Raw genomic sequence first — 25509 nt, 5'->3', positions numbered from 1 at the left:
CCTCATGCTTGTTCCAGAAGTCTGTACCCTGGGGAAGAGATTAGGAGCTATCTGCCTTATGGCCCTTTCTCCCCCAGGCAAATTCCCTCGAACTGGGTAGTGGGACCAGTGCAATATTTCTGTGAAAGATATCTCTAGGAGCTGAGCACTCAGTAGAGTGAGTAGCTGTAACCAGATGTCATCTCCGTTTGCCTATGGTTGATTTGCTTCTCTCTGCTTTGAACTATCAGCTCCCATGCCAGAGGAAGGACAATTGGTGCCCCATTATTTTTAATGTACCAAACCTAAGTTAGAGCCTTCATATCAATGAGTAGGAGTTGAGTGGAAGAAGGGAGCCCTCACTTTTTGGACCCTTCTCAACTTGATTTTAACCTTGGCTGCAGGGGGGGTGCAGGGCAGGATAGGAAATCTTAATGTTGTTTACAGATAGAAACCTCTCTGGCTAGAAGCTAGGGTTAAAGGGAGTCTTTTGTTCTTAGCTACTGCCATCTGGCACTTTGTTTCTGCCTCTATAGACTGAGAGAGGGGAGGTGGAAAACATTCTTGGTGAATTACAGTAGATGGGATAGAAAGAGAAGATGGGGCGGGGGAGAGGGATAGTAGAGGATAGGAAAGGTAGCAGAATACAACAGTTACTATTATGGCATTATGTAAAAAGGTGAATGTGTAACCATGTGATTCTGCAATCTGTATTTGGGGTAAAAATGGGAGTTCATAACTCACTTGAAACTAATGTTTGAAATATGATATGTCAAGAGCTTTGTAAGGTTTTGAACAACCAATAAAAAAAAAAAGAAAACATTCTTGGTTCAAATATCACACAAATTCATCTCATTGAATCTTAATAGACTTTATTGAACAGAGGTTTTTTGTTTTTGTTTTTTTGATGTTTACTCTTAGGATCATTTCCAGAGGCTTTATGTGGTTATTTTTGTTGCTATTTTATATTTACACCAGTTTTTCTGAGGAGCAGGTTAGCAGAACTCCTTATGTTGTCTTGACGTAAGTTGATCCCTGGGAAATGCATTTTCTATCTGGATTCTATACAGAACAACAAAAATTGGAGGAAACTAGCAATCTTCCACAGTCAGCAATAATTTAAAGCCTATTGGTCAAGTGTCAGTATGTGTTAGTCTGTTTTAAGTTGCTATGACAAATAACTGAGAAAAATGACTTAGAGAAGGAAAGATTTATTTTGGCTTATGGTTTCAGAGTTTTCTGTCCACATGTTAGGGCTTGAGTATGAGGTGTTCCCCAAAAGCTCCTACAATATTCAGAAATGATTGGATTGTGAGAGATATAATCTAATTAGTCTATCCTAGATAGAATGGGCTAACTAGGTGGTAACTGAGCAACTGGGGTGTGGCTGGGGGAGGGGTTACTGGGGCAAGCCCTAGAAGGCTTCATCTTCCCTATGATCCTTTCTGCTTTTCTCTTTCTGCCTCCTGAGCTCCTCCACTGTGCCTTTGGCCATGATATTCTTCTTTACCTCAGGCCCAGCAATGGAGCCTGCCTACAATGGACTGAATCCTCTGAAACCATGAGTGAAAATGAACTTTTTCTATTCTAGGTGGTGGTTGTGTGTGTGTGTTGCTTGGGATTGAACCCAGGGCTCTGGTACATGCAAGGCAAACACTCTACCAACTGAGCTATATCCCCAATCCCTCTAAGTTGTTCTTATCAGGTATTTTGGAAAACTAATAACACACTGTGATTGGCTGGCTCCAAGGCAGAAACATGGCAGAAGTGCTACTGTTGTTGAAATTTGAACATTAGAGAAGCACGCTGAGGCAAGCATATAAAACAGGGTTTATTTAAAAAGGGGTAACATAGACTTCTTCCTGGAGGGAGAAGGGGCCATAGCTGGTATTCCAGTATCCCCAAAAGCAAAGTATTCTGCCCTTTTTATACGTCCTAGGCTTTTTTTGTTTTCCTACTCTCTTTCCCCGTATCTTTCTCCTTCCCACCTACCTGACTAGGTCTAGGAAATGCTCAGTGGGATGGCCTTGAGGTGGGAAACAGGTGGGTTGAAGGGGGAAGGACACAATGGAGCTGCCAAGGACACATTAATTAACAACCTTATAGCTCCCTGTAGGGAGGGGCAATTCCTGGGACAGGTGACCATAGCAACAGGTTGGAGCAGGGGGAGCTTCTTGATAATAGTGGAGGAAGGGCTCTGAAGGAATTAACACTTCAATCCCTCATTTGACAGTCTCCAACTTCCCAGATCTCTCTCAAAAGTGGCCTCCTTGATCTGCCCTGACTTGATTTATCTATCTATGCTGACTGCCTGTCTAATTCTGGCTTCAGAAGAATGTGGCAGAGGAAAACTGCTAGGTTTATGGCAGCTAGGAAGATGGAGAGAATGGGTCAGGGAAAAGATACAGTCCCCAGGGGTATGGTCCCAGTGACCCATTTCCTCTAATCATACCTCACCTGCCTACAGTTTCTCTCTGGAGTACATTCAGATTATCAGTTTATTAAATGGATTAATCCACTGATGTGTTCAGATTCCTCATGATCCAATCACTACCCTGAAGCCGCCCGAAGCCCTACCTCTGGATATTATTGCATTGGATACTGAATCTTTAACGTGAGGTTTTAGGGGGTTATTCCAGGTCCAAAACATAGCCCAGTAGAATCTTTTACAGGACTTTATGTTCACTTCAGTTTTTCATGGTCTTTTCATCTTTTAGTCCTTTGTGTTATTTTGTTTGTTCCTTTTACTTTCTCCTCTAATTTTTTTTTAATTGGTATAGGGAAAATTTTATTTTTAAAAAGGCAATACATGAAAGTAAAACCAACCAAATTTCATATCACGGAAAGTATAACATTATTTCCTTAAAACATTCAGAAGTAGGAAAAAAAACTAGTATAGTAGAAAAAAAATGTACAAATATTCAAAGCCTGAAAGTTATTTACTTTATAACCTTTCAGGTTTTTGCTCTTATTGCCTCTGACTGGCCATTTTATTGACATTTTACCACTCTTCTTTTTTCCCTAGTTGTCCAATCACATCTTAATAACTCCTGGGAATCCATTTGTAGTTTCCAGGGCTCCATTCTAATCTCTTTGATTTTTCTTTGTGTTTTTATAGGAATACATACTTAAAACATGGCATTATTATTTTGGACTTCAGGATAGTTAACTTGAGTTTTTGAAAAGATATGTTCAGTAGGATTTTTTAATTATAATATATGAAGAACAGATGTTTATGTATGAATTAAAGAGAATGTCAAACAGTGAGAGTTGAAATGTTTATTTTAAATTAGACTTTAACTTTGTATATATACAAGTGCCAAGATTGATTTCTTATCAAAACATAACTTTATTTTTTAAAAGCAATAATCATTTTCTTAGTAAAAAGATATTTAGTGTGGATCTGAAATATTTCCCATCAACTATATGTTAAAGGCAATCACCAGCCTCTGGTGCTATTGGAAGGTGGTGAAAACTTCAAGAGGTAGACATTGGCTGGAAGAAATTATGCCTTTTGAGGAATGCATCGGAAGGGGATATTGGGATCTCAATCCCCCTCTTCTCTCTTTACTTCCTCGCCTTCATGAGATGACTAGGCTTTCTCTGACACAGACTCTTGCAGTAATGTCCTATATCACCACAGACCCAAAGAGGGTCAAGCAATTGTGGACTGAAATCTTGAGTCAAAATAAACCTTTCCTCCTTACAAGTTATTGGTCTCAGGTATTTAGTTGCAGTGACAGGAAACTTACGTCTCTCTAGAGGCACATATGAATCACCTATGGAAATTATAAAAAATATAGAGCCCAGGCCAGATGTTAGCCCAATTGATTCAGAATTTGGGGATAATAGGTTCCAAACCTTTTAAATAACAAAGTAAAATTAGATTTAATTGCATCTAAATTTCCTGGAGTTCTTTGAGAAAAAGGCTGAACCTCTTCATTTTTACCCCCACACCCCCATCTCTTAGCTTAGCTTTTCTCCTTTGATCCTTAATTATTCTCAGTTTTAGAAGTAGAAATTGAATTGGTGAAAATTGAAGACAGTATTAGTAATTCCATTTGAGGGATTTGGGGGTTGAATGAGGTAGAAACTTTGGGCTGAAATGAGGGGACTTGATAGTGGAAATTCTTTACTTTGAGGATACAGAACAATCCAGAACTATGAAGTTATTGTTAAACCATGACTCAAAAGACCACCAACTCCAATTTTAAATCAAATTAAAGCAAGCTTGTAATTCTGGCCAGGACTGTCTCTCCCAAAAACCCTGGGCTAGAGAACAGTACCCCAGCGCTCTAGGAGCAGTTTTATAGCACAAAAAGTTGCAAAGGGGGTTGTCTTGAGAATTTACAGATAACAGGATTTTGACAAGCATAATACAAAGGTAGATGGTAGGTTAATGTTCTACATGGCTTAACATTTCAAGGTAGGGAATAAATTTAGATCTCAACATCAGAATTTATGAAGCGCCACTGAGGTTTTAGAGAGGGTTGTTATCTGGTCAAGGGGAGCCAGAATTTTTGAGGCACCACTAAGGTTTTAGAGAGGGTTGTCATTTGGTCAGGGAAAACCAGGCATAGGTGAGTTCAAGGCATGGGCAGGAATTCCAAACAAGTTTAGAAATCACAGTAATTTATAGTAAAACAGAAATTGACTTTTCATGACTTTGTGACGAGATGGTTCCCAATCTTAAGGTGGAATTAGGCTGGGTTCATCAGTTATGTTCCATTTAAAGTAATCTTAGAATTTTGTAAGTTACTAAAAGGTACTTGTCTGTGAAGCTTCAAGTATAGTAGCATTCTACAGATTCCTCAGACTTCACTATATGAAAGAGAAATTTTATTCTCTGAAAATATATTTGGTTTTGTTGGTAATTAATTTATATTCTCCTCAGTGTCTAGCAGAAGCCCAGTAATTCATGTAGGATTTACATATACTTTTTGCAATGACTATTTTTATCCTTCTCAGCAAAGAGTTAATTTCAAGTCCTTGTTTCCCTACAAATATAACTCTAAAATTGGAATTATACTCTTAAGAATTAATCTTTTGCTGGGCTGCGGATGTGGCCCAAGCGGTAGCGTGCTCGCCTGGCATGCGTGCGGCCCAGGTTCGATCCTCAGCACCACATACAAACAAAGATGTTATGTCCACCAAAAACTAAAAATAAATAAATAATAAATACTAAAATTTTCTCTCTTTCTCCCCCCTTTAAAAAAAAAAATCTTGCTAAATCCAAAGGACTTAAGCCATTCTTCACAGAAGGCCATCTTTATTATTATGTGTAGATTTTAACTGATGTTTTGTTAATTTAACCCACAGATCTCTATCTATAAAATGAATATAATACCTTCTTGAATGATTGGTTTTTAAGGATCAGAATTTCATGAGGTGGCATGTGTGAAATTTTTACTTTGAGGTGGCTTTTTTAAAAAACAGAATTTCAGATAAATCTGACCTCTGTTTACCTGTTAATTGTTCTCCAGGTAAAAATCAATAGCCTGGGTAAATATCAAATGAGCTATAAAATTTTGTTTTCATTGTTTATAAAATATCTTCCTAGGGACTGAGTTTGAGGTTTGCAAAAATTTAGCAATCTCATTTTCAGATCTTGTACTAGTTAGTTAAATGCTCATAGGATATATTTTTAAACAAAGAACCTTATGAAGTCATTTTCAGCTAGAGTTCTTAAGTGAGTGTAGTTTCTAAAGTTTGTCCAGTTTATGTGAGAGATGTGTTCTATTTGTGGCTGTGATACTGTCTGTCCATTGTGAGATTCTACCAAGTTGCTAAAGGTCCCAAACGGGTGCTGCTTTGGTTAACTTAATCCCCAATACTACAGTATTAAAAGTTGTGGACCTTCGGAGGTGATTGAGCCATCATGGCCCTACCCTCATGGGATTGGCACTGTTATAAAGGAGTTTAAGGTTGAAGGGGGAGCATTCTCTCATCCCTCTGCCTTGTGAAGAGATGAGACAAAGCCTTCACCAGACACTAAATGCCAGCATCTTAATCTTGGACTTCTCAGCCTTCAGAACTATCAGAAATAAATCCTTACTGTTTATAAATTACCCAGTGTATAATATTTTATTATAGTACTATAAGTGGACTAAGACAGATGGTTACTCCAATTATGTCATCCTAAAACACAAGCTTAATTACATTATTTGATTATAAAAACTGCCTTTGCTCAAGCTCCATCTTCTGATTCTGTGTTCTAAGTTTAATTTCTTACTATGTTACCTGGATCATCTTTCTATGCTACAGGTGGTAGACAGAATGTTAACCTCTCAATCTTATCTATTCTAATCCCTGCAACCTAGGAATGTGTTATCATACATGGAAGAGAGCAGTTAAGATTCCTAATTGGTTAACTTTAAAATAAGAATATTTTCATGAATGAAAGGGGTTGACCCAAGTATAGTCATAAGGATTCTTAAAAATTGGTGTGGAATTCAAAGGACAAGTTCAGCTATAGGATACAAGAAGAATACATTGTTCTTGGTTTTAAAGAGAGAGGAAGAAAGGAATATGTGTGGCTTCTAGAAGTTGGAAAGGAATAGAAACAAATTCTTCCTGAGGAAAAGTAATGCAGACCTACCAAAACCTTGATTTTAGCTCATTGAAACCCATTATGTTTCTGAACTAGAAAACTACAAGATCATAAGTTTGTGTGTTTTAAACCACTACATTGGGCTGAGAATGTTGATAAGTAATAAATCCTTGCCTAGAATGCGTGAGTCCCTGGGTTTGATAACTAATACAGCAAAACCAAACAAAAACCAGTAAGTTTGTAGCAATTTATTAATAAAGCCATAGAAAACATTCCATAACTTTGATAAAAATTATAATTTGGCATCATTTTCAATTTCTTTGCAATTTTATAGTACTAAAGTGTGAGCAATTACCATCCAGCTATTAGGCTTAGGGTGGTAGACTATATACAGCAGATCTGGCCATGGTCTACCATGCAATGTCTTTATTTTTACATTGCCAACCCCTAATACAATGACTGCCAAAGCAGAGAGCATAGTAACAGTTTGTGGGGTAAATAAATATATGTTCTAATTAGAGTTCAAATCAGGATTGTTGTTAGGTATGCATTATTGATTTATGTTCATCTTTTGTGTGGTAAAAGTGAGTTGTTAAGTGAATGTAGTTTTTAAAGTTGACTAAAGAAATAGGTTAAGATGGGTTTTCAAACTTAAGTGTCCATTGGAATCACCTGGTGAGTCTGGTAAAACACAGATTTCTAACCCTCAGGCTTACATTTTTTAATTCAGTACCTTTGGGTGGAGCCTGAAAATTTGCAGGCTGATATTGCTATTCTGGTGCTCACTCTTTTGACATTTCATTCCTCAGCCCCTCTTGGATGCACTCTGGGCAAGCTAGTTGCACATGTTCCCTGAGAATTCGGCTTGTTTTTCTTTTCTGTAGCCATCCAATCTGTCCATGGAGGTTATAGTCTATAGGCTTGCGTAGTACAATTACTAGTTTCCCTGAGGTTTGTTCCTCCTTCCCAACCCCTAGCTTTCCTGCCTCAGAAAATAAACATTCATTTAGTTCTTTTCATTTGAATAGAGAATAATAAAGCTAAACTTTAAAACAATCTAAAATTGAAATGGAGACATTAAAAAGGTTAACAAATTCTTTAAATCCTATTATTGAAAAGAATCTGAGATTTTGATTCCCTACTGAGATGACTATCCTCCTGGAGGGTTTACCTGGCACTCTTAGATTATATAAGACTTCCTATGAATCACTCCACAACACACTACTTCCACAAAAATAACCCTTCAGCATACTTCTGTCATTGTATTCACCCATGCCATTTTGTGATTTTTCTATATATTTTGTCCACTACACAGTTTATCTTCTGTCTTAATGCTTTCCATAGTAGTATCTACCAATTAAGATGTGCTAGATAATGCTACAGAAGGAAGAAATAAATAAGCAAGTGAAGTACAACCCTTTGCTTCTATTTCCCAGAGATGGTGGGATCTGTCAGGTTTTCTTATCCCTTTCAAAGCTACTGGCAAGGCTGAAGAATGTTTGCTTTTAAGGGGTAAATTGAAGCTCTGAAGATGTCTTGATTGGGTGTCACTCATTCAGCTAAGTCACCCACCATGCCCTCCTAATTCACCAAATAAATAAATTTAAGAATTTCTTAAAATAATTTCTCTCTTTTTTTCTGTATGTGATTATCTGCTTATTTGGCTGTGTTCCTATCAGTCAGTTGAACAATTGTTTTGTTTTTTTTTTTTTTTCCCTCCCTGGAAAACTTGTAGGATCTTTTCTTTGTTGCCATTGTTCTGAAATTTTATGACCATATACTTAAATGTGATTGTATTTTTATTCATTCTATTTGGCATTTAGTGGGCTTTTTAAATTTGAAGTTTTTAAAATTATTATTTAGGGTTTTTAAAATTAAAGGCAGTAAATGGACTGGGCTTGTGGCTCAGTGGTAGAGTGCTTGCCTAGCATGTGTGAGGTACTGGGTTCAATTCTCAGTACCACATGTAAAAACAAATAAATGAAATAAAGGTCCATCAACAACTAAAAAAAAATTTTTTAAAGGTAGTAAATGTACATGTGAAAAAAATTAACCAATACATGAGCATATATAAAGAAAGTAAATTTACCTTTTCACCAATCTCCTTTCCATATACAATAGCCATTCTGTTTAGTTCTTTATGATGGTGATTATTAAAAGCACCTCTTTAGAAATCAAGAATATCATAATATATAATCATGGTAATGTACATACATATTTTAAAAATAGGCACTGGGGTTCTGGCTCTGGTAAAACACTTGCCTAAAGTGCTTGCTTTACCAGAGCCAGAACCGCAGTCCCTATTTTTAAAATATGTATGTACTTGCCTAGTATACATGAGGCTTGGGTTCAATCCCCAGCACCACATAAAAATAAATAAATAAAAGTATCATGTCCATAGACAACTAAAAAAATATTTAAAAAAAATAATGCTGAGTTTTGCCACTACTTTATCATTGCCTCTCTGCTTATGTAATTTTGGAAAAGTATTATATAGTAATATAACCAAACTTCTGGGAAATTTCTAAATACGAAAGTACTCACTTGATACTTATATTTACGTTCATGTCTTTTATTTCTGTTTGATATTCTGCCATTTGTTCATGTTGTATTTGCGTGATAAATTATATTTTTTCAAAGCGGGTATTTGTTTATTACTACTAGTACTAGTATTGTTATTTTGGTACTAGGGATTGAACCCAGGGGATTGACTTTAATTCTTTCAGATAAATATCAATACCCAGGTCCTTCTACTGAGCCACATTCCCGGTCTTTTTTATTTTATTTTGAGACAGTCTCACTAAGTTGATTAGGACTGAAGCTAAGTTTCTAAGGCTAGCTTTGAACTTGTAATCTTTTTGCCTCAGCCTCCCAAAGTCATTGGTATAACAGGTATGCACTACTATACCTGGATTTTTTTTAATTCACAGAAAGTGTACATGTATTTTAATTGTTTTTTATTAATGAATAACTGATAAACTCAGTGTGAGAGAAACACACTTAGTAATATTCAACAAATGTTTATTGAATGCCTACTGGGCTAAAGCAATATCAGTGAGATTAAACTTCTCAAGTTTTCCTTTGGATTGTCTTATGCTTAACATTAATGAATTCTGGGACTATTTCATTTTTTTCACATTGTTAAAAATAAGTACTTTAATTCACTTCATTCTAGATTGTTCTTTTGCAAAACAAAAGAATCCCAAACAATCAAAAAACCCACAAAGTCATTTCTTTTAAATGATATTGGGTTTTTTTTTTTTTTTTTTTAAACACCATATGATGACAGTGTTAAAACAGTCTCTGGAATTTAGTGAAGTGGTTGATGATGTGTGAATATGTGATCAGACATATATGTGAGGAAAATATGTATTGCAAATAAAGTATTATATCTTAAGATTTTAACTGATAAAATATCCAAGAGTTTGACTACAGAATTTGTTGGATTTTAAGTGATTAAGAATAATTAGCTTTATTGTATTCTAAACTGAAGCTAGGTATATTCTTATGTATTTTATGTACTTTTATGTATTTTAACTAGTATGTTCTTGATGGAGATTTGAGTTAATGGGACTAAATGTGACTAAATGCACTCTAATAATATCTAGAAGTCATGCATACTATTTTTATATATTATTAAGATTTTTGAAAATGACTGTAATATAAATATTGGTTTTATATGCCTTTTCTTTTGCCAGATGATGGGCCTAGTCAAGACTCTGTTACTGAGACTGCCATGACACTGCCAAGTGAATCCAGAGTTAATATGCATGCTATCGTCGCATTAAAATTATTAGACTATAGGTATGTAATTCATTTCTTCCCTTTTTCTAATTTTTTTAAATTCATGCATTAGAACTGTATATAACAGAGGGATTCCTTGTTGCATATTCATACATGCACATAATATATCAGAATTATTTGGCCAGTGTCGCTCCCTAACACTTCTCCCTTCCTCCCTCCCTCCCCACCTCCTTTCCTTTACTGATCTCCCTTTGATTTTCATGAAATTCCCACCCTCTCTTTCTTTTCCTTTGTCCTCTCTAGCTTCTGCATACAAGAGAAAACATGACCCTTGACCAGCTGAGTTTGGCTTATTTCACTTAACATAATGTTCTCTAGTTCCATGCATTTTCCTACAAATGACATAACTTTATTTTTCTTTATGGCTGAAAAAAATTCCATTGTGTAAATAAACCACATTTTCTTAATCCATTCATTCATTGATGGACACCTAGGCTTTTTCCATAATTTGGCTATTATGAATTGTGCTGTTATAAACATGGGCATTCATGTGTCACTATAGTACTTTAATTCTTTAAGATAAATATCAAGGAGTGGTATAGCTGAATCTTATGATGCTTCCATGCCTAGTCTTTTAAGGAGCTTCCATACTGATTTCCATAGTAGTTGCAATAATTTACAATGCCACCAACAGTGTAGAAATGTCCCTTTTTCTTCACATTCTGTCTAGTATTTATGTGTATTCTTTTTAAAAAATATTTTTTAGTTGTATATGGACACAATATCTTTGTTTATTTTTATGTGGTGCCTCACAGTGCCTCCCAGTGCCTCCCAGTGCAAGGCAAGTTCTCTACCACTGAGCTGCAGCCCCAGCCCCTATTATTTGTATTCTTGATGACTACCATTCTGGCTGTTGTGAGATGAAATCTCACTGTAGTTTTGATTTGCATTTCCCTAATTGCTAATGACGTTAGACATTTTTTCCATCTCTCTGTTGGCCATTTGTATGCATATTTAATTAGTTTGCCTATTTATTAATTGGGTTATTTGATTTTGGTATTAAGTTTTTTGAGTTCTCTATATATTCTAGATATTAATTTTTTGTCAGAAGAGTTGCTAACAGGTGCGGTGGTGCACACCTGTAATCCCAGTGGCTGGGGAGGCTGAAGCAGGAGGATTGTAAGTTCAAAGCCAGCCTCAACAAATTTGAGGTACTAAGCAGCTCAGTAAGACCCTGTCTCTAAATACAAAGTAGGGGAGGGGATGTGGCTCAGTGGTCAAGTGCACCTGAGTTCAATCCCTACTACCGAAACAACAACAACAGAAGTAGTAGCAAAGATTTTCTCCTATTCTGTAAGTTCCTTCTTCATATTCCTAATATTTTTCTTTGTTGTTCAGAAGCTTTTTAATTTGGTGCCATCATATTTATTAACTCTTGGCATTATTTCCTGAGCTTCAGAGGTCCTGTTAAGAAAGTCGTTACTTGTGCCTATGTGCTGTAGTGTTGACCCTACATTTTCTTCTAGGAGTTGCATAGTTTCTGGTTTAATTCCTAGCTCTTTGATTCATTTTGAGTTTATCTTTGTGCAGGATGAGAAATAAGGGTATAGTTTCATTCTTCTACGTGTGAAAAACCAGTTTTCCCAGCACCATTTGTTAAAAAGACTGTCTTTTCTCCAATATATGTTTTTGGCACCTTTGTCAAGGATCAGATGTTTGCAGACATGTGGGTTTGTCTCTGTATATTCTATTCTGTATCATTGGTCTATGTGTCTTGTTTTTATGCCAGTTCCATGCAGTTTTTATTATTATGACCCTCTAATATAATTTGAAGTCAGATATTGTGATGCTTATAGCATTGCTTTTTTGGCTTAAAATTGCTTTGGTTGGTGTTATATTCTTCCAAATGAATTTTAGGACTTTTTTCTAGTTTCGTAAAGAAAGTCATTGATATTTCGATGGGGATTGCATTGAATCTATTTACTTCTTTTGGTAATATGTACATTTTAAGAACATTAATTCTGCCAGTCATGAACATGGGAGGTCTTTCCATCTTCTGGGGTCTTCAATTTCTTTCTTCAGTGTTCTATAGTTTCCATTGTGGAGCTCTTTTGCCTTCTTGGTTAGATTTATTTCTAGATGTTTTCTTTCTTTATTTATTATTTTGATGCTATTGTGAGTGAATTGTTTTTCTGATTTCTTTCTCGGCAGATTCACTGTTGGTATTATAGGAAAGCTATTGATTTTGGTATGTTTACTTTGTAATATGCTACTTTACCAAATTTGTTTATTAGCTCTAGCAGTCATTTGGTGGAGTTTTTGGTGTAATTCGTTTTTAAAAGACATTACAAAACACATAGAAAGCTTTCAAGACAGAATCTTCAGAAAAGGAACAATTGGTTAATAAAAATTAATCAGAGTACCCAGAATAATAGCAACTGCAAAAAGAGTGATGAAATAAATGCACATTGAAAGTATAATGAACTTAACTGCCCATCCTTTAAGTGATTTGTGTTTATTATACTTAAGCTGTATTAATAATATTTTAATATTGAATATAAAATAATGAAGATATAATTATAAAAATAATATTAAATGTAAAATGATATAAAAGAGACTTATTATTGGTAATAAAGTTCTTTGAATCAGTAATCAATATTAGAGAGTATTGATCCAGAGGGTATTGGAGGGTAAATCTGTGTTAGTTAAATAAGAGATACTTATCATTTAGTTAATGAAGAACCTGAAAAACAGGCAAAGCTTGAGAGGTTAATTTAACCAAATATTAGTTAATAACATGACATAGTTACAAGATGCTCCTATAGCAGATATATTAAAACTGAAGCCATTACAATGTTAGTATATAAATTGAGATTAAAAACCTAAAAATTTAATGGAAGTATATTAATCTGGGGAAAGATGATACCTTATAAAAATAAGAGATACAGTCAAGAGTTTCTGGTGATTGGTTCAGGTATGGGTACTGCAAGGAAAACAAAAGAATACAGACTCAAGTCAGATAGGTCACTAGATTTATTCAAGAATTAACACAACTGGGCTGGGCACAGTGGCTCATGCAGGTAATCCCAGTGGCTCAAGGGGCTGAGGCAGGAGGATTGCCAAGTTCAAAGCCAGCTTCAGTGAAAGTGAGGCTCCAATCAACTCAGACCCTGTCTCTAAATAAAAAATACAAAATAGGGCTGGGGATGTGACTCAGTGGTTGAGTGCCTCTTACTTAATCCCCAGTACAATTAAAAAAAAAAAAAAAGAATCAATACAACCATCATCAGCGTCTGGCCACTTATCCTTAATGTGTCAATAAAAGCATGTTCTCAGTATTCAGGATACAGTCTCCATTTCCCATTGTTTTTCATTCACTTGTTCTCATGTCTTGTTTGCCACTCTTTGATGTATGTAGAAATTAACTGCTCTAAGCCAAGTTTCTTTTGTCACACTTACTTAGGCAGTATTCCTCTATATCTACATTTGTATTCCTTTTATATAGCATTGTACCTTAGCATATCTTCCACATAATGTAATCTGTTCAGTACATGTTCTTGAAATCTATTAAGTACCAAATTCTATGCTGTGTACTTTATGATTTATAAGGTAGTATTTAGGATAAGTAGGGTAACCTTTTCTACTTTTTAAGGGCATAGATACTACAAAAGCATGAAAAAACAGGTATGTCTTAGGTTGCTTGGATTATAACTTTTTATTGTAACTTGTTTTTCTCAATACTTTAATTTGAATCAAGTATTCTTTTTAAAATATAAAATAATGGGGGGCTGGAGTTGTGGCTCAATGGTAGAGCACTTGCCTGGCATGTGTGAGGCCCCGGGTTTGATCCTCAGCACCGCAAAAGAGTAAATAAATAAATAAATATATAAAGTGAAAGATCCACTGACAACTAAAAAATATCCAAGCAAGTATAAATTCATTCAACTAAATTCTAAAAATAGTGTGACTCTTTCAACTTTGATTGGCATAAATCATTTATCTATGATTCGAGCATTTATAATTAAAAAGATGAAAATGCTATATCTGTTCAACAGAAAATGGAGCACTAAAGCAGAAATAGGAGGCATAATAACTGGAATTTTGTTCCATTTTTTCCTATCTGTAATATGATGGCTTTCTTACTCAGTTCCATGTAATACATTCTCTTGTCCTTATAGTCCTTATAGTCAGTCATTCATTTGTCATTCCATTTAAGTTTCCTTGAAGTGAATGACATTGTGTTAAGCATTAATAGTGGTTAAAAAAATAATAATAACTAGCTCTTCAGATTCTGATTTTAAAGTACTAAGCTTCAGGGAAGGTAAATTGCAAACTTATTAATGGTAGAACCGGGAATAGTTTGTCTCAGTCCAGTATTCTGCCTACCTAGTCACATACCAGGAGAGAGAAATTTGTCTAGGTGATTGACCTGAAACTAATTTAGTATAATGTTGAACTTTTAAAAGTGATATTTTGTAGTACCCAAAGAAAGTTGGCAGATAACCCCCTCTTACAAGTTTTTTAAGAAAAGGGGCAACAACTAACTTTTAAAATTATGGATTTCTTAGTCAGAGGTAAACATGTCCATTTGCTATATGATTTCTAGTTTTCCTAGACTCTGAAAGTATTTCTCTGTTTTTGTTCATATTTTAGTATGCAAGTGTGCAGAAAGTGTGGCACAATGTGTTGTAACACAGTTCACTGTCTCAATTCTACACAGTGAGCTGGTAAATTTTTGTGCCATTCTTTACAAAACTTCATAATCACTACCTTGGAAATTTTTTTGCCAGGGGCGGGGGGTACCAGAGATTGAACTCAGGGGATCTCGACCACTGAGTCATATCCCCAGCCTTATTTTTTGTATTTTATTTAGAGACAGGGTCTCACTGAGTTGCTTTAATGCCACTGTTGCTGAGGCTGGCTTTGAACTTGCAGTCCTCCTGCCTAAGCCTCCTGAGCCACTAGGGTTATAGGTGTGTGCCACCACACCCAGCTTACCTTGGAAATTTTTATAAAATATTTGAAAACCTTTAAAAATGAAGAATAACAATTATATATTTCTGACTTGCTAAGAATATTTCATTTTTATACCATTTTTCATTTAGTGATAAGCAAGCACCTTTCATTCCTGATGAAGTGTTTGATGCAGTAAAAAACAATATCATCACTTCTGTTAACTTCAGTAAGAATCAACTATGTGAAATTCCAAAAAGGTAAGAACTATTCATGATGCAGTTTCTATTAAGTCATGACTCATTAATATTAGAGGAAAATAGCAAAATGTTTATGATACTTTTATTTGTTCTGGGAGGTAAAGAGGATTTTTAAAACTTTGTTTCTCTTTCCTTTACATTGTAAACTTGGAAAGTAGGTATGAAAGTTATTAAAATATTAAATTAATTTTCCTATATAATGAAATATTAAAGGAAAATTGTTAAGAGACTACAGAATGCCAGGTTTGTGTGGATTTATAAAAATTTCATTTTGGACCTTAATGAATTGCCAAGCCACTGAAATTTCCTAGTGATTAAAAAAAGCAAAATTGAACCCTGTTAATAATTTCTTCTCTGAAAGAGTTCCTCACTTACAATTATTAGAACTCAGTTGCCTTATGGTTTGTACTATTTAGCCTTATAGTTTGTACTATTTAGTACATCTTGGGTTATGAAAGGAAATTAGTATATTGTTGAATTTTTTAAAATGTTTGTTACCTAGCAGGAAACAATATACCCAGAAAAAATTGACAAATAATCTAGTGATAATAATATAACTGTGAGACTGAATATAGTAATAAGGAACTTGAGCAACAGAGTCATTGTTTATTCTGTATCCTAGATCTTCTAAGTGTGGTTTTGATCAAGTCACATAGCTGTTCTTAGTTTTCTCACCTATGAAGTGGGAAGAATAATAATATCTGTTTATAAGAATTAAATTAAAGAAAAAAATCCAGATATCATGTTTAACCTGGCCTAGTAAGCACTTACATATTAAAAGGGAAAAAAAATGATGAGGACAATATATTGAGAAAATAGAATGGCTTTTGTCTGACTGTCCCCAAATTTTTTCATGTTTAAAATTTTTAAAAAGGTAGTCAAAGCATAAAATTCATTCTGTTTACAATACATAGTTCAAGAAATATAGATCCTCAAGGATGACAACTTTAAGAACATTTATTGCAAAGGGAGATTTGGCCCATCTTCTGGTTTTTCCTTGTTTAAAGGCCGGAGAGGATATTTGATAGGATAGTTGAACATTTAGATTTGTTTGCAGATAAGATAAGTTTGTTTTGGGGGGACTAGGATCAAACAAGTAAATTGGGAATAAAGATAAATTTATGACATTAACTTATTACTTTCTCATTTTATTCCACAAATCTGGTTATTGTGTTCCCACAGCTACTGTGCCACTTTTTTAGCAACTTAGAAAGTCAAAGAAGAAAGATAATAAAAACATACTTTGTTTTAGAGAATTTCTAAACCAATTCCTCTCTTTCTTACATTTTTAATTTATAATTCATACATTTTACCATATGTTCTGACTATAAAAACAATTTATATTCATAAGCTTTTTGGACCAAATGAAGGGACATATCAGTTATAGTCCTATTACTGATATGTTCTGTTGACTTAAAGATACTTTATTTCATGCAGTTCCCATCTGTAATTATACATACATATTTGTTTACCTATGTTGTAAACAACCCTTTAAAAATCTAATTTACCTAAATAGCATACGGTTAATTATAGCAATAAATCATTTTTTCTTTAGGCCAAATTTCCAGAAAAAATTTCAAGTCAAAGAATTTGACTTATAATGTATATATCTAATAACTTTTTTGAAAATGTTTTGTCAGTTATACCTCAGAACACTTATATTCCATCATCTGCACAGCATTTCATATTTATTCTTCTTCTTTGCTAATGTGATAGACTAAAACTGATTTGTAACAGTTTAACTTTTGTTTCTTAGCAATCATGGTGTAATTAAAACTATTAAGCTTGCTTATACTTACTTAGAAATGCTTAATATTTCCTCTTTAAGTCTTTAACCTAAGCTGCTTAGTGGTGTCACTTGCCAAACCTACAAATTCATTTCATTTTCTTATAATCGTCATTAAATTAATGACAATTTAAATAATGGATACTATAAAAAAGTTAATATCATGATATTTTTAAAATATTTTGAGGTAGACTGAGAAAATAGCCCAGTAGTAGAGAAGTCACTCAGCATGTATGAGACCTTGAATTTAACTCCAAGTACCTCAAAAAATAAAATATATATGTTCAACAATTTATTTCATGGATTCAGGTCATTAGTAGAATAAGTATAAAAATTTCCTAGACCTGCTTTTTCCCATTTGTACCACACTTGTTTTAAATACTGAAGTGAGTATATTTTAAAATTAAACTTCAACATAGACTTAGGATCAAATAGAAATTCTTAGACAAAGGATAGTAATAGCTATCTAATTTTTTAAATTTTTATTAGCTACATAACTTAAACTAATTTTTTGTGAAAAAATAAAATATAGAAAGTCATAATTAGAAATAATATAGGATTTTTTTCTGTTATGTTCTGCTTTGTTTTGAAGTCCTAAGAGTGAATTCAATGCTAACATTTTTTAACAACTATTTTTGTTTCAGGATTATAGAACTGAAGGAAATGGTTTCTGATGTCAATCTCAGTTTTAATAAGCTTTCCTTTATATCCTTGGAGTTATGTATGCTTCAGAAATTGACGTTTTTAGATCTAAGGTATTTATTGCTATTGTTGTTTGACTTTTTCAAAATTATAACTTGTCTCTAAGTTTTGCCTAACTTGCCTTTTATGTCATGTTTTCATAGGTAAGTATGGAAACTGGTCTTTATTAGCAATACTTTAATGGAAATCTAAAATTAAGTATTAAAGAAACATTTTAATCAGTTAGCATTCGTAAGCACTTTATAAGTTGTGATAAGACAAAATTATTTAAAATGTTAAAAATAATAGCACATTCTTTAGATTCCTACCTAAGCAAAATTACAAATAACACAAAATATTTGTAATATGGAAAATATTTCCTTTGTATTGTTTATTTCCTGCAAGTAGATAGCATAAAATTGGCACAACCCTTGCTGGCACAGCAGTTTGCAAAGCTTCTCTTTAAGGAAACTACTTGGTTTCACAATAGTTTGTTAAATACACAAGACCATAAATAAAGTTTAAAAAAAAAAGAAAAAGAAAATACTTGACAACAAAAAGAAACTGCTTTAGGCTTTATGGAAGTAATAGGACATTTAAGTGTGTCCAACTTGAAGTGATGGAGATCAAAAGTATGACAGTTCTTTAAGGATACCATTAGATGTCTCAATAGTTAGTTATTTGCTTAGAATCTAATATTTTTTTTTTTTGGTAAACTATATCTTTTTGCTTGAACTTTTCCATGTCTTTATATTATTTCTAGATGTGCTATCATTTATTTAAAGACTAACTGTTCCTACTTTGCTCAGTTTTCAAATAACAACAAGTTATATATCTTTTTTAGGCTTTGTTCTTGTACAGATGTATTTTTACTTATGTAATTCAAGTAAATGTACTAACATTCTGTTCCAATTAGATGTGGAACTGCTTCTATATGGGGATTGCAATTATAATAGGAAAACTATAAAAATCATATTTTAGTTCAGTAATAATGCAGCTGAGGAAATGAATCCATCTCTCCATTGCTGCTATCTGTCTATTTTTGGCTCAATCTTCTGTTTGTATAAATGGGCCTGTCTGTATCTGTACCTGGAATTTCTAATTAAGTGACCAAATTTGACTTTCATGTCTGATAGCAATAACTATAACATTGTCTAGGAAAAGGATAGTAATCAGCAATGGGTTATTCAACACAACTTAATATAGATGATAGTTGGAGAAAAATATAAAGAAAAAAAGGACATAGGTTGTAAGATTCTTATTACACATTTGGCTTGACTTTTTATTAGTTTCTTTTAGTTATATATAATATTAGGGGTTCATTTTAACATAATTATACATTTATGGAATATAAAGTCTTGACTATTAAACCTAAAGAAGTAGGTTAGAGAAAATTACTTGGTTTTAATAGGCACCTAGTTGGGAAATATTCTCTAACAAATGTTTTCTATTAGTAGTTATTCTGTCTCTGCCTTCTTGTTAATCTTCTAGCATTGTTCTCAGATCCTTCCAATAATGAATAAGATTCTGTTTATTGCCATGTTTCATTATAACACCTAAAAATCAAAATATTCACTGTACAAATTGAAATTTTATACTTAGAATAGAAATGAACTTAATACCTTGAGTAGAAAGATCCAGGTTTCCAAACCTATAAAATCTCTTTAACATGCTTTATTTTTTTCTTGTAATGTTTCAGTTCTTCTTGGAGTAAAATGTCATGTCTGTTTACAAGATATACATATTAACACTGAGAGAATATTTGTTTTGTGCGGAATTATAAACATGACTAGACCATGACAAGTATTGCTGAACTCAATTTGATAGAGTTAAGAGATTAGGTTACAATGTTTATCTTGTTGAGTATTATTAAAAAGTTGTTTTCATTATCATTAGGTTGCATATTGGTGTTATTTAGATTGGATACACTAACCAAATGCTTGAACCAGTTGACTCAGAATTCTCAGAATTCAGCATTAATGAGATCAGATTAGGACTGACAAACTGATATGTGTACTCTTTTCTGCTCAAAATTTTAATTATAAATTAAACTCATAAAAATTTTTATTTTAATCTATTTTGATTTCTAATTTAGGAACAATTTTTTAAGTTCTTTGCCTGAAGAAATGAAATTGTTGATTAGACTACAAACGATCAATCTTTCCTTTAATAGGTAAGAGAACAGATAATTCTAACAGCCATTCTATGGAAAATATATTGATCTTTCTTACTAGAGAAAACAATTTAAAAATGAAATAACAAAAAGAACCCATATTTTTACTTTATTTCAATATCCAGGTTTTATTTCATTTTGTTTATTTAGAATTGAGAGCAGTGTTGCTTTCTTAGAATTCTCACAATTGATGTCTAGCAGATTTTTTGTTCCATTTTACAATTTGTAGAAACCTGTAGCTTAGTAGAAAGACAAATATACAAATAAATAATTGTAATAAATAATTTATGGTGAATAATCATAATTGCTATAATGGAAACATAGTGCATAGGAAAAGGTCCACTGAGATTAACTGAAGGTAGAGGAGGTAGCATTGAAACCAAGGCTTAAATAGACATTTGCCAGGCACTTGGGGAGAAGATCCTAGTTAGAGCAAATAGCATGTGGTAGGCCCAAACATATATAAACATGGTATGTTTGAGAAACTTCAAAAAATTCAATATGCCTTGCTCTATAAATTGAGGAGCTAGTGGTATAGCGCAGACAGACAAGGTTGGGCATTTGAACAATAACTAGTCCCGTAAGAGCTTTTTAAGCTAAGTGAAACAGATTTTTTTTCTACAAATACTATCATGATTCTGCAGATAATTCGAAATAACTAATATTTATTAGGAACAGTTTATCTGCTGGTGCTGTGCTAAATACATGAATTAACCCTCTGTACAAAAATCCTGTTGTAGATTCTGTTAGTATTTGTATTTAAAAAGCAAAGATTCAAAGTTAAATAACTTACTTAAGGTGTACAAAAAAGTAAGTTATAAAGCTGGGATTTGAGTCTGGGTGGTTTTGCTCCAAAAGTGGGGCTGTTAGCACCTGTGGCATATTGTTTAATATGATAAAAATTGATTCTAACTGAAATTTAATAAAACTACTAAAAGCTAATATTTATTGTAACCCAGATAATCTAAGGTTTTCAAATATATTTATTTCCTCCTTAGAACAAACTTATATATTTTAGTACTATTAATTTTTCTTATGTATAGATGAAGAAGCTAATGCATAGTAATGTTAAAAGATATACTTATTTTAATTTTTATTCTTTCACTATTTGTGTTTTGTCACATATAGTGTATACCATTATTGTCATTATTTAAAAATATATGCACAGCTCAGATCTCACCTAATTTTTATTTCTAGATTGAACTATCAGGTATCTGTTGAGCTGTCTCTTGAGCTCTCAGTTGAATTGTAGTCTTGGTTATTGACTCTTAGTGACAGTGGGACTTCAGAGTTTTCTTGAGTTTCCCCATCACTATCACTTCTTTTGTATCCAAACAAGGAAGGAAGGAAGGAAGGACAGTATGGTAAAATGAAAAAGCCACAGATAAAAAGTTCTCTATCAGCCCTTCCTTTTCTTAGCTAGTTCAGGTTACAGTTTACCTCATACTGAAACTGGGACTGCCTGTATCCCTAAAGGGGACCTCCATGATTTTGTTAATTGTGAGTAATTACTCTGAGAACTATTAGCCTTTCTGTTTTTGTGGCATTCTCAGGATTGGCATGGATAAGGATGTCAGTATCTATGCTAATTTGTCATCTTTTTTAAGAATCTGTAATGTACTCATTGTGGAACTTTCAGTCAAAGCAAAATATAAATCTCAAATTTTTCATAATAAGTTAATATGAACTAAGGACGAATACCTGCATGAATATATTAAATAGAAAATCTGAGGAAGATTTCCTTTTCCCCTGAATGAACAGAAAAACATAGAAGAATTTATTCTGAAGTTTTGTTTGATTTTATACAATCAATATAGTCTGTCCAATTAATATGTATTTCAAGGTTTCCAGAGTTAGTCCATTTTCTTTATTTTATGGAAAGTTTTAATTTAGGACACAACCAAATATATTGTAAAATACACTAATGGAAATATTATTTCCTGGTATAAAACTTAAGATCATCTATTTTAAGGATTTTGGCCTCTGATTCTAGTATATTTAGGTGTTCTGTTCATGTTTATTGATAGATTCAAAATGCTACCTGAAGTTCTCTATCATATCTCAACGCTTGAAACAATTCTGATTAGTAACAATCAGGTTGGATCTTTGGATGCTCTGAAAATGAAGATGATGGAAAATCTTAGCACATTGGACCTTCAGAATAATGACCTCCTACAAATTCCACCAGAGCTTGGTAATTGTGTGAACTTAAGGTACACTATTCTATTGAATTTTTCCATTTATTCAATTTATTTGTTGAAGTGATTTGTTGTTGTTCAGATAATGTTTTAGGAAGTGAAGTAACAAACAATATCCTGTTAAAAATAATAATTAACAAGACTCAGAATCCCAATTCTGTTTTTGAAATTTATCAAATATTTTTCTTGTTTTTATATATATGTTTTCTTATATATATATAAACATGCTATTTGTATCTAGTAGTATTTTTATCATCTATTTCTTTGGGAGTTTTTTTTGGGGGGAGGGTACCAGAAATTAAACCTGGGGTGACTAACCTCTGCCACATCCCTTTGTATATTTTATTTTGAGACAGGGTCTGGCTAATTTGCTTAGAGCCTTGCTAAGTTGCAGAGGCTAACTTTGAACTCAGGATCCTCCAGCCTCAAAATTCTGAGATGCTGGGATTACAGGCATGCACCACCATGCCAGTTCTCATCTATTTCTTTTGAATACTATCCATATTCTCCAAGCAGAATTACTCTCTATTCTGATGTATCTTTCTTTAGAAAAGAGATGTTCCCGAACTTAGAACATATCGCTGGTTACGTGTATATAAAAGGAATTTGAGATGTTAATAAAAAGCCAATTAATTAAGCAGAATGTTAGAAATATTTTAATTAGTAAAAACTGCATGGTAATTGGTATATTTCACTTCACTGGGGCAGTACTGGCATCTGCTCTGGTACCTCATAGTAGTAAGTTATAGGAGATGAGTATAGTTGATTCTCATTATTTGCTGTAGTCGTGTTCTATAAAGTTACTATGAACTGAATTAGTGAATATTGGACTATTGTTTCTAAGGGAAATACAGTGTAAGACTTTTGCAAAAGTCTGGTCATAATATTTTCATACATCCATCAGTACATAACCTTGGTTTGTGTGTGTTTCAGTGTATAAAGACATGTCATTATTGATTCATTAGCTTTGAATTCATTATAAATTATGCCTGACTATAGCTTACTCCACAATTGTGTTTTCTCCGAAGGCACATTTGTGCTTAAAGAAAATCAGATAGCACTTCAGCACTATACTTGGGAGCCATTTTTAACAGTGGAATCACCAACAAAAAGTACAAAAATTTGAAAAATGTGGCACCAAATGGACCACATAAATGACATTTGTTTACAGTATAAGAGCTGAAACAAGAAGGCAGAACTTCACCTTGTATGACTTCAATGGGGTCATACCAGTCTGGTGACTCAAATTTTCTCCTGCTCCATGAATAATCTTGGAAGTGTCAGACATATTGATTTGGGGGTTAAAAACAAATTTTAATGAGTAGGCAGATTTGCAAATATGAAATCTGTGAGTAATGAGGTTCAACTATAATCAACTCCTTTTTCTATAAATTCAAATATATCTTTTAAAAAACATAAATATTTTGAGATATAATTTAGATAAACTGTCTTGACTTTTATTTAACATGAATTCTAAAGATATTACAAATTACGTCTCTTCTAATTGAGGATATTTTATCAATTATGTAAAGAAACGGAAGAACAAGCCCTTAAATCTATATTGAGCCTTATTTCCACACATAAATGTATGCCTGCTCAAGGGTGGGAGAGGTCAGATATATGTTAATGTTTTACAGGGCGAGGAGGACATAATACATTGATTACATTATAGTCCTTGGCAAGGGTACTTGACAGTTTGCTCATTCTAATACTTGTCTAAATCTAATTCAGTCTCAAGTCTCTCTTGCCTCTGTAAATTTGTGTTTCCTTATCTGTTAAATGAATGTTCATATCCTAAAAATATTGATCTTATATACAAGGAATGTATATTATCTTTTACATAATAGTTGTTCAACTTGTATTGTTTAGGTTATTATTTTAGTTGTAATTCCAACTATTTAAATGTTCAGTTTTGAAAAGGGACAAATATGAAAAATACACATTTTATTTATAGAATTGCAAATAAAAATTTATTTCCATTAAAACATCTCAATAATAGAAAATGTTGAAATTCTCAATCTCTCTCTTTTTTTAGAACTTTACTACTAGATGGAAATCCATTCCGTGTTCCTCGAGCCGCTATATTAATGAAAGGAACAGCTGCTATATTGGAGTATTTGAGGGACCGGATTCCTACTTAAATGATCCCAGTCATCATGTTAAATCTTAGAAGAATATTACATTTTGTTTTAGTATCATCCTAAAGGTGATTGCTATAACTGATCTTCCAGTTTCTCAGTTACCACCTAGCCATTGGTATAATTGGCCTGGGCTATTATCACTGCCAATAAATATTTTCCATTGATAACTATTCAACATTTTTTCTAAAGTGTTGTGTACATTTATAACGATATTAACCACATACACTTATGGAGTGTTCATACATTTTGTCTGAATGTTTTCCACAGGATTTATCCTACATTTATCCCACATTCATTCCCTTAAAATTTGTAAGCACTTTCTTTGAAAGTGAATTTTTATGTAAGATGATTTAATATTTTTATAATAACAAAGCATTTTTGTAGAATTGGGTTTCTTTTTTCTCATTTCTTTTTGTAATCCATACAATATAACCAGTTGACTTGAATATGAGTATTTAATTTCTACTTTTTTATTAGATGTAAAACCAAAATGAAATTTATTTAATACTTTTTTGTGAGTTAAAAAAAAAAAAAGACTTCATTACCTGTGATAGGACTTTTGTGATATGGTTGGTCTCAGTATAAATTTTAAATTAACATTTACTGTCTTATTTTGGCTTTAAACTAGTTGGGATGTTTCTTTTCTAATGATTGAATAAGTCTTTTCCTCCTATTTTATGAAATCATTTTATCAGATTTGCTAATTTCTCAAAAATAACACTCAAGATATGATTATTGGACAAAATAATGAAAGTGTATTATAACTGCTTTCACAATTTTGACTTTAAAATTTGGCATTTTTAAAAAAGTGATGCCTTAGTATTGTTTTCATATGATAATCTAGCTTTTAGATTTAGGAGAATTAAAGATTGGATCTGTATATTTTCCCCCTGGGGAGTGTAAGCATTTAATCACCTTTTGTCCATTAAGGGGGTAAAAAAATGAAGACCTTATTAATTCTATTGGTAGCAGCAACAGAAAACAACATATACCATATAGAAATCTTAAAGCTAATGTGATATAGTAGCACATGCCTGTAATCTC

At 33.0% G+C, this 25509-nt stretch overlaps 1 protein-coding gene across 2 annotated transcripts in view; it reads left to right on the top strand.

Annotated features, from left to right (window-relative positions):
- Lrrc40 (leucine rich repeat containing 40) overlaps positions 1–24470 on the top strand; it is a 60882-nt gene extending 36412 nt beyond the window's left edge. For both annotated transcript variants that reach the window (XM_026410231.2, XM_026410238.2), the window contains exons 10-15: positions 10228–10333; positions 15379–15486; positions 17917–18027; positions 20049–20126; positions 22154–22339; positions 24360–24470. In XM_026410231.2, the coding sequence (XP_026266016.2) occupies positions 10228–10333; positions 15379–15486; positions 17917–18027; positions 20049–20126; positions 22154–22339; positions 24360–24465 (695 nt within the window). In that variant the 3' untranslated portion in view covers positions 24466–24470. The remainder of the gene's footprint in view (positions 1–10227; positions 10334–15378; positions 15487–17916; positions 18028–20048; positions 20127–22153; positions 22340–24359) is intronic.
- The last annotated feature ends 1039 nt before the right edge of the window (positions 24471–25509 follow it).

The sequence above is a fragment of the Urocitellus parryii genome, chromosome 11 (assembly GCF_045843805.1).
Source record: "Urocitellus parryii isolate mUroPar1 chromosome 11, mUroPar1.hap1, whole genome shotgun sequence".
NCBI lineage: Eukaryota > Metazoa > Chordata > Mammalia > Rodentia > Sciuridae > Urocitellus > Urocitellus parryii.
This window is presented reverse-complemented; position numbering and strand designations above follow the sequence as displayed.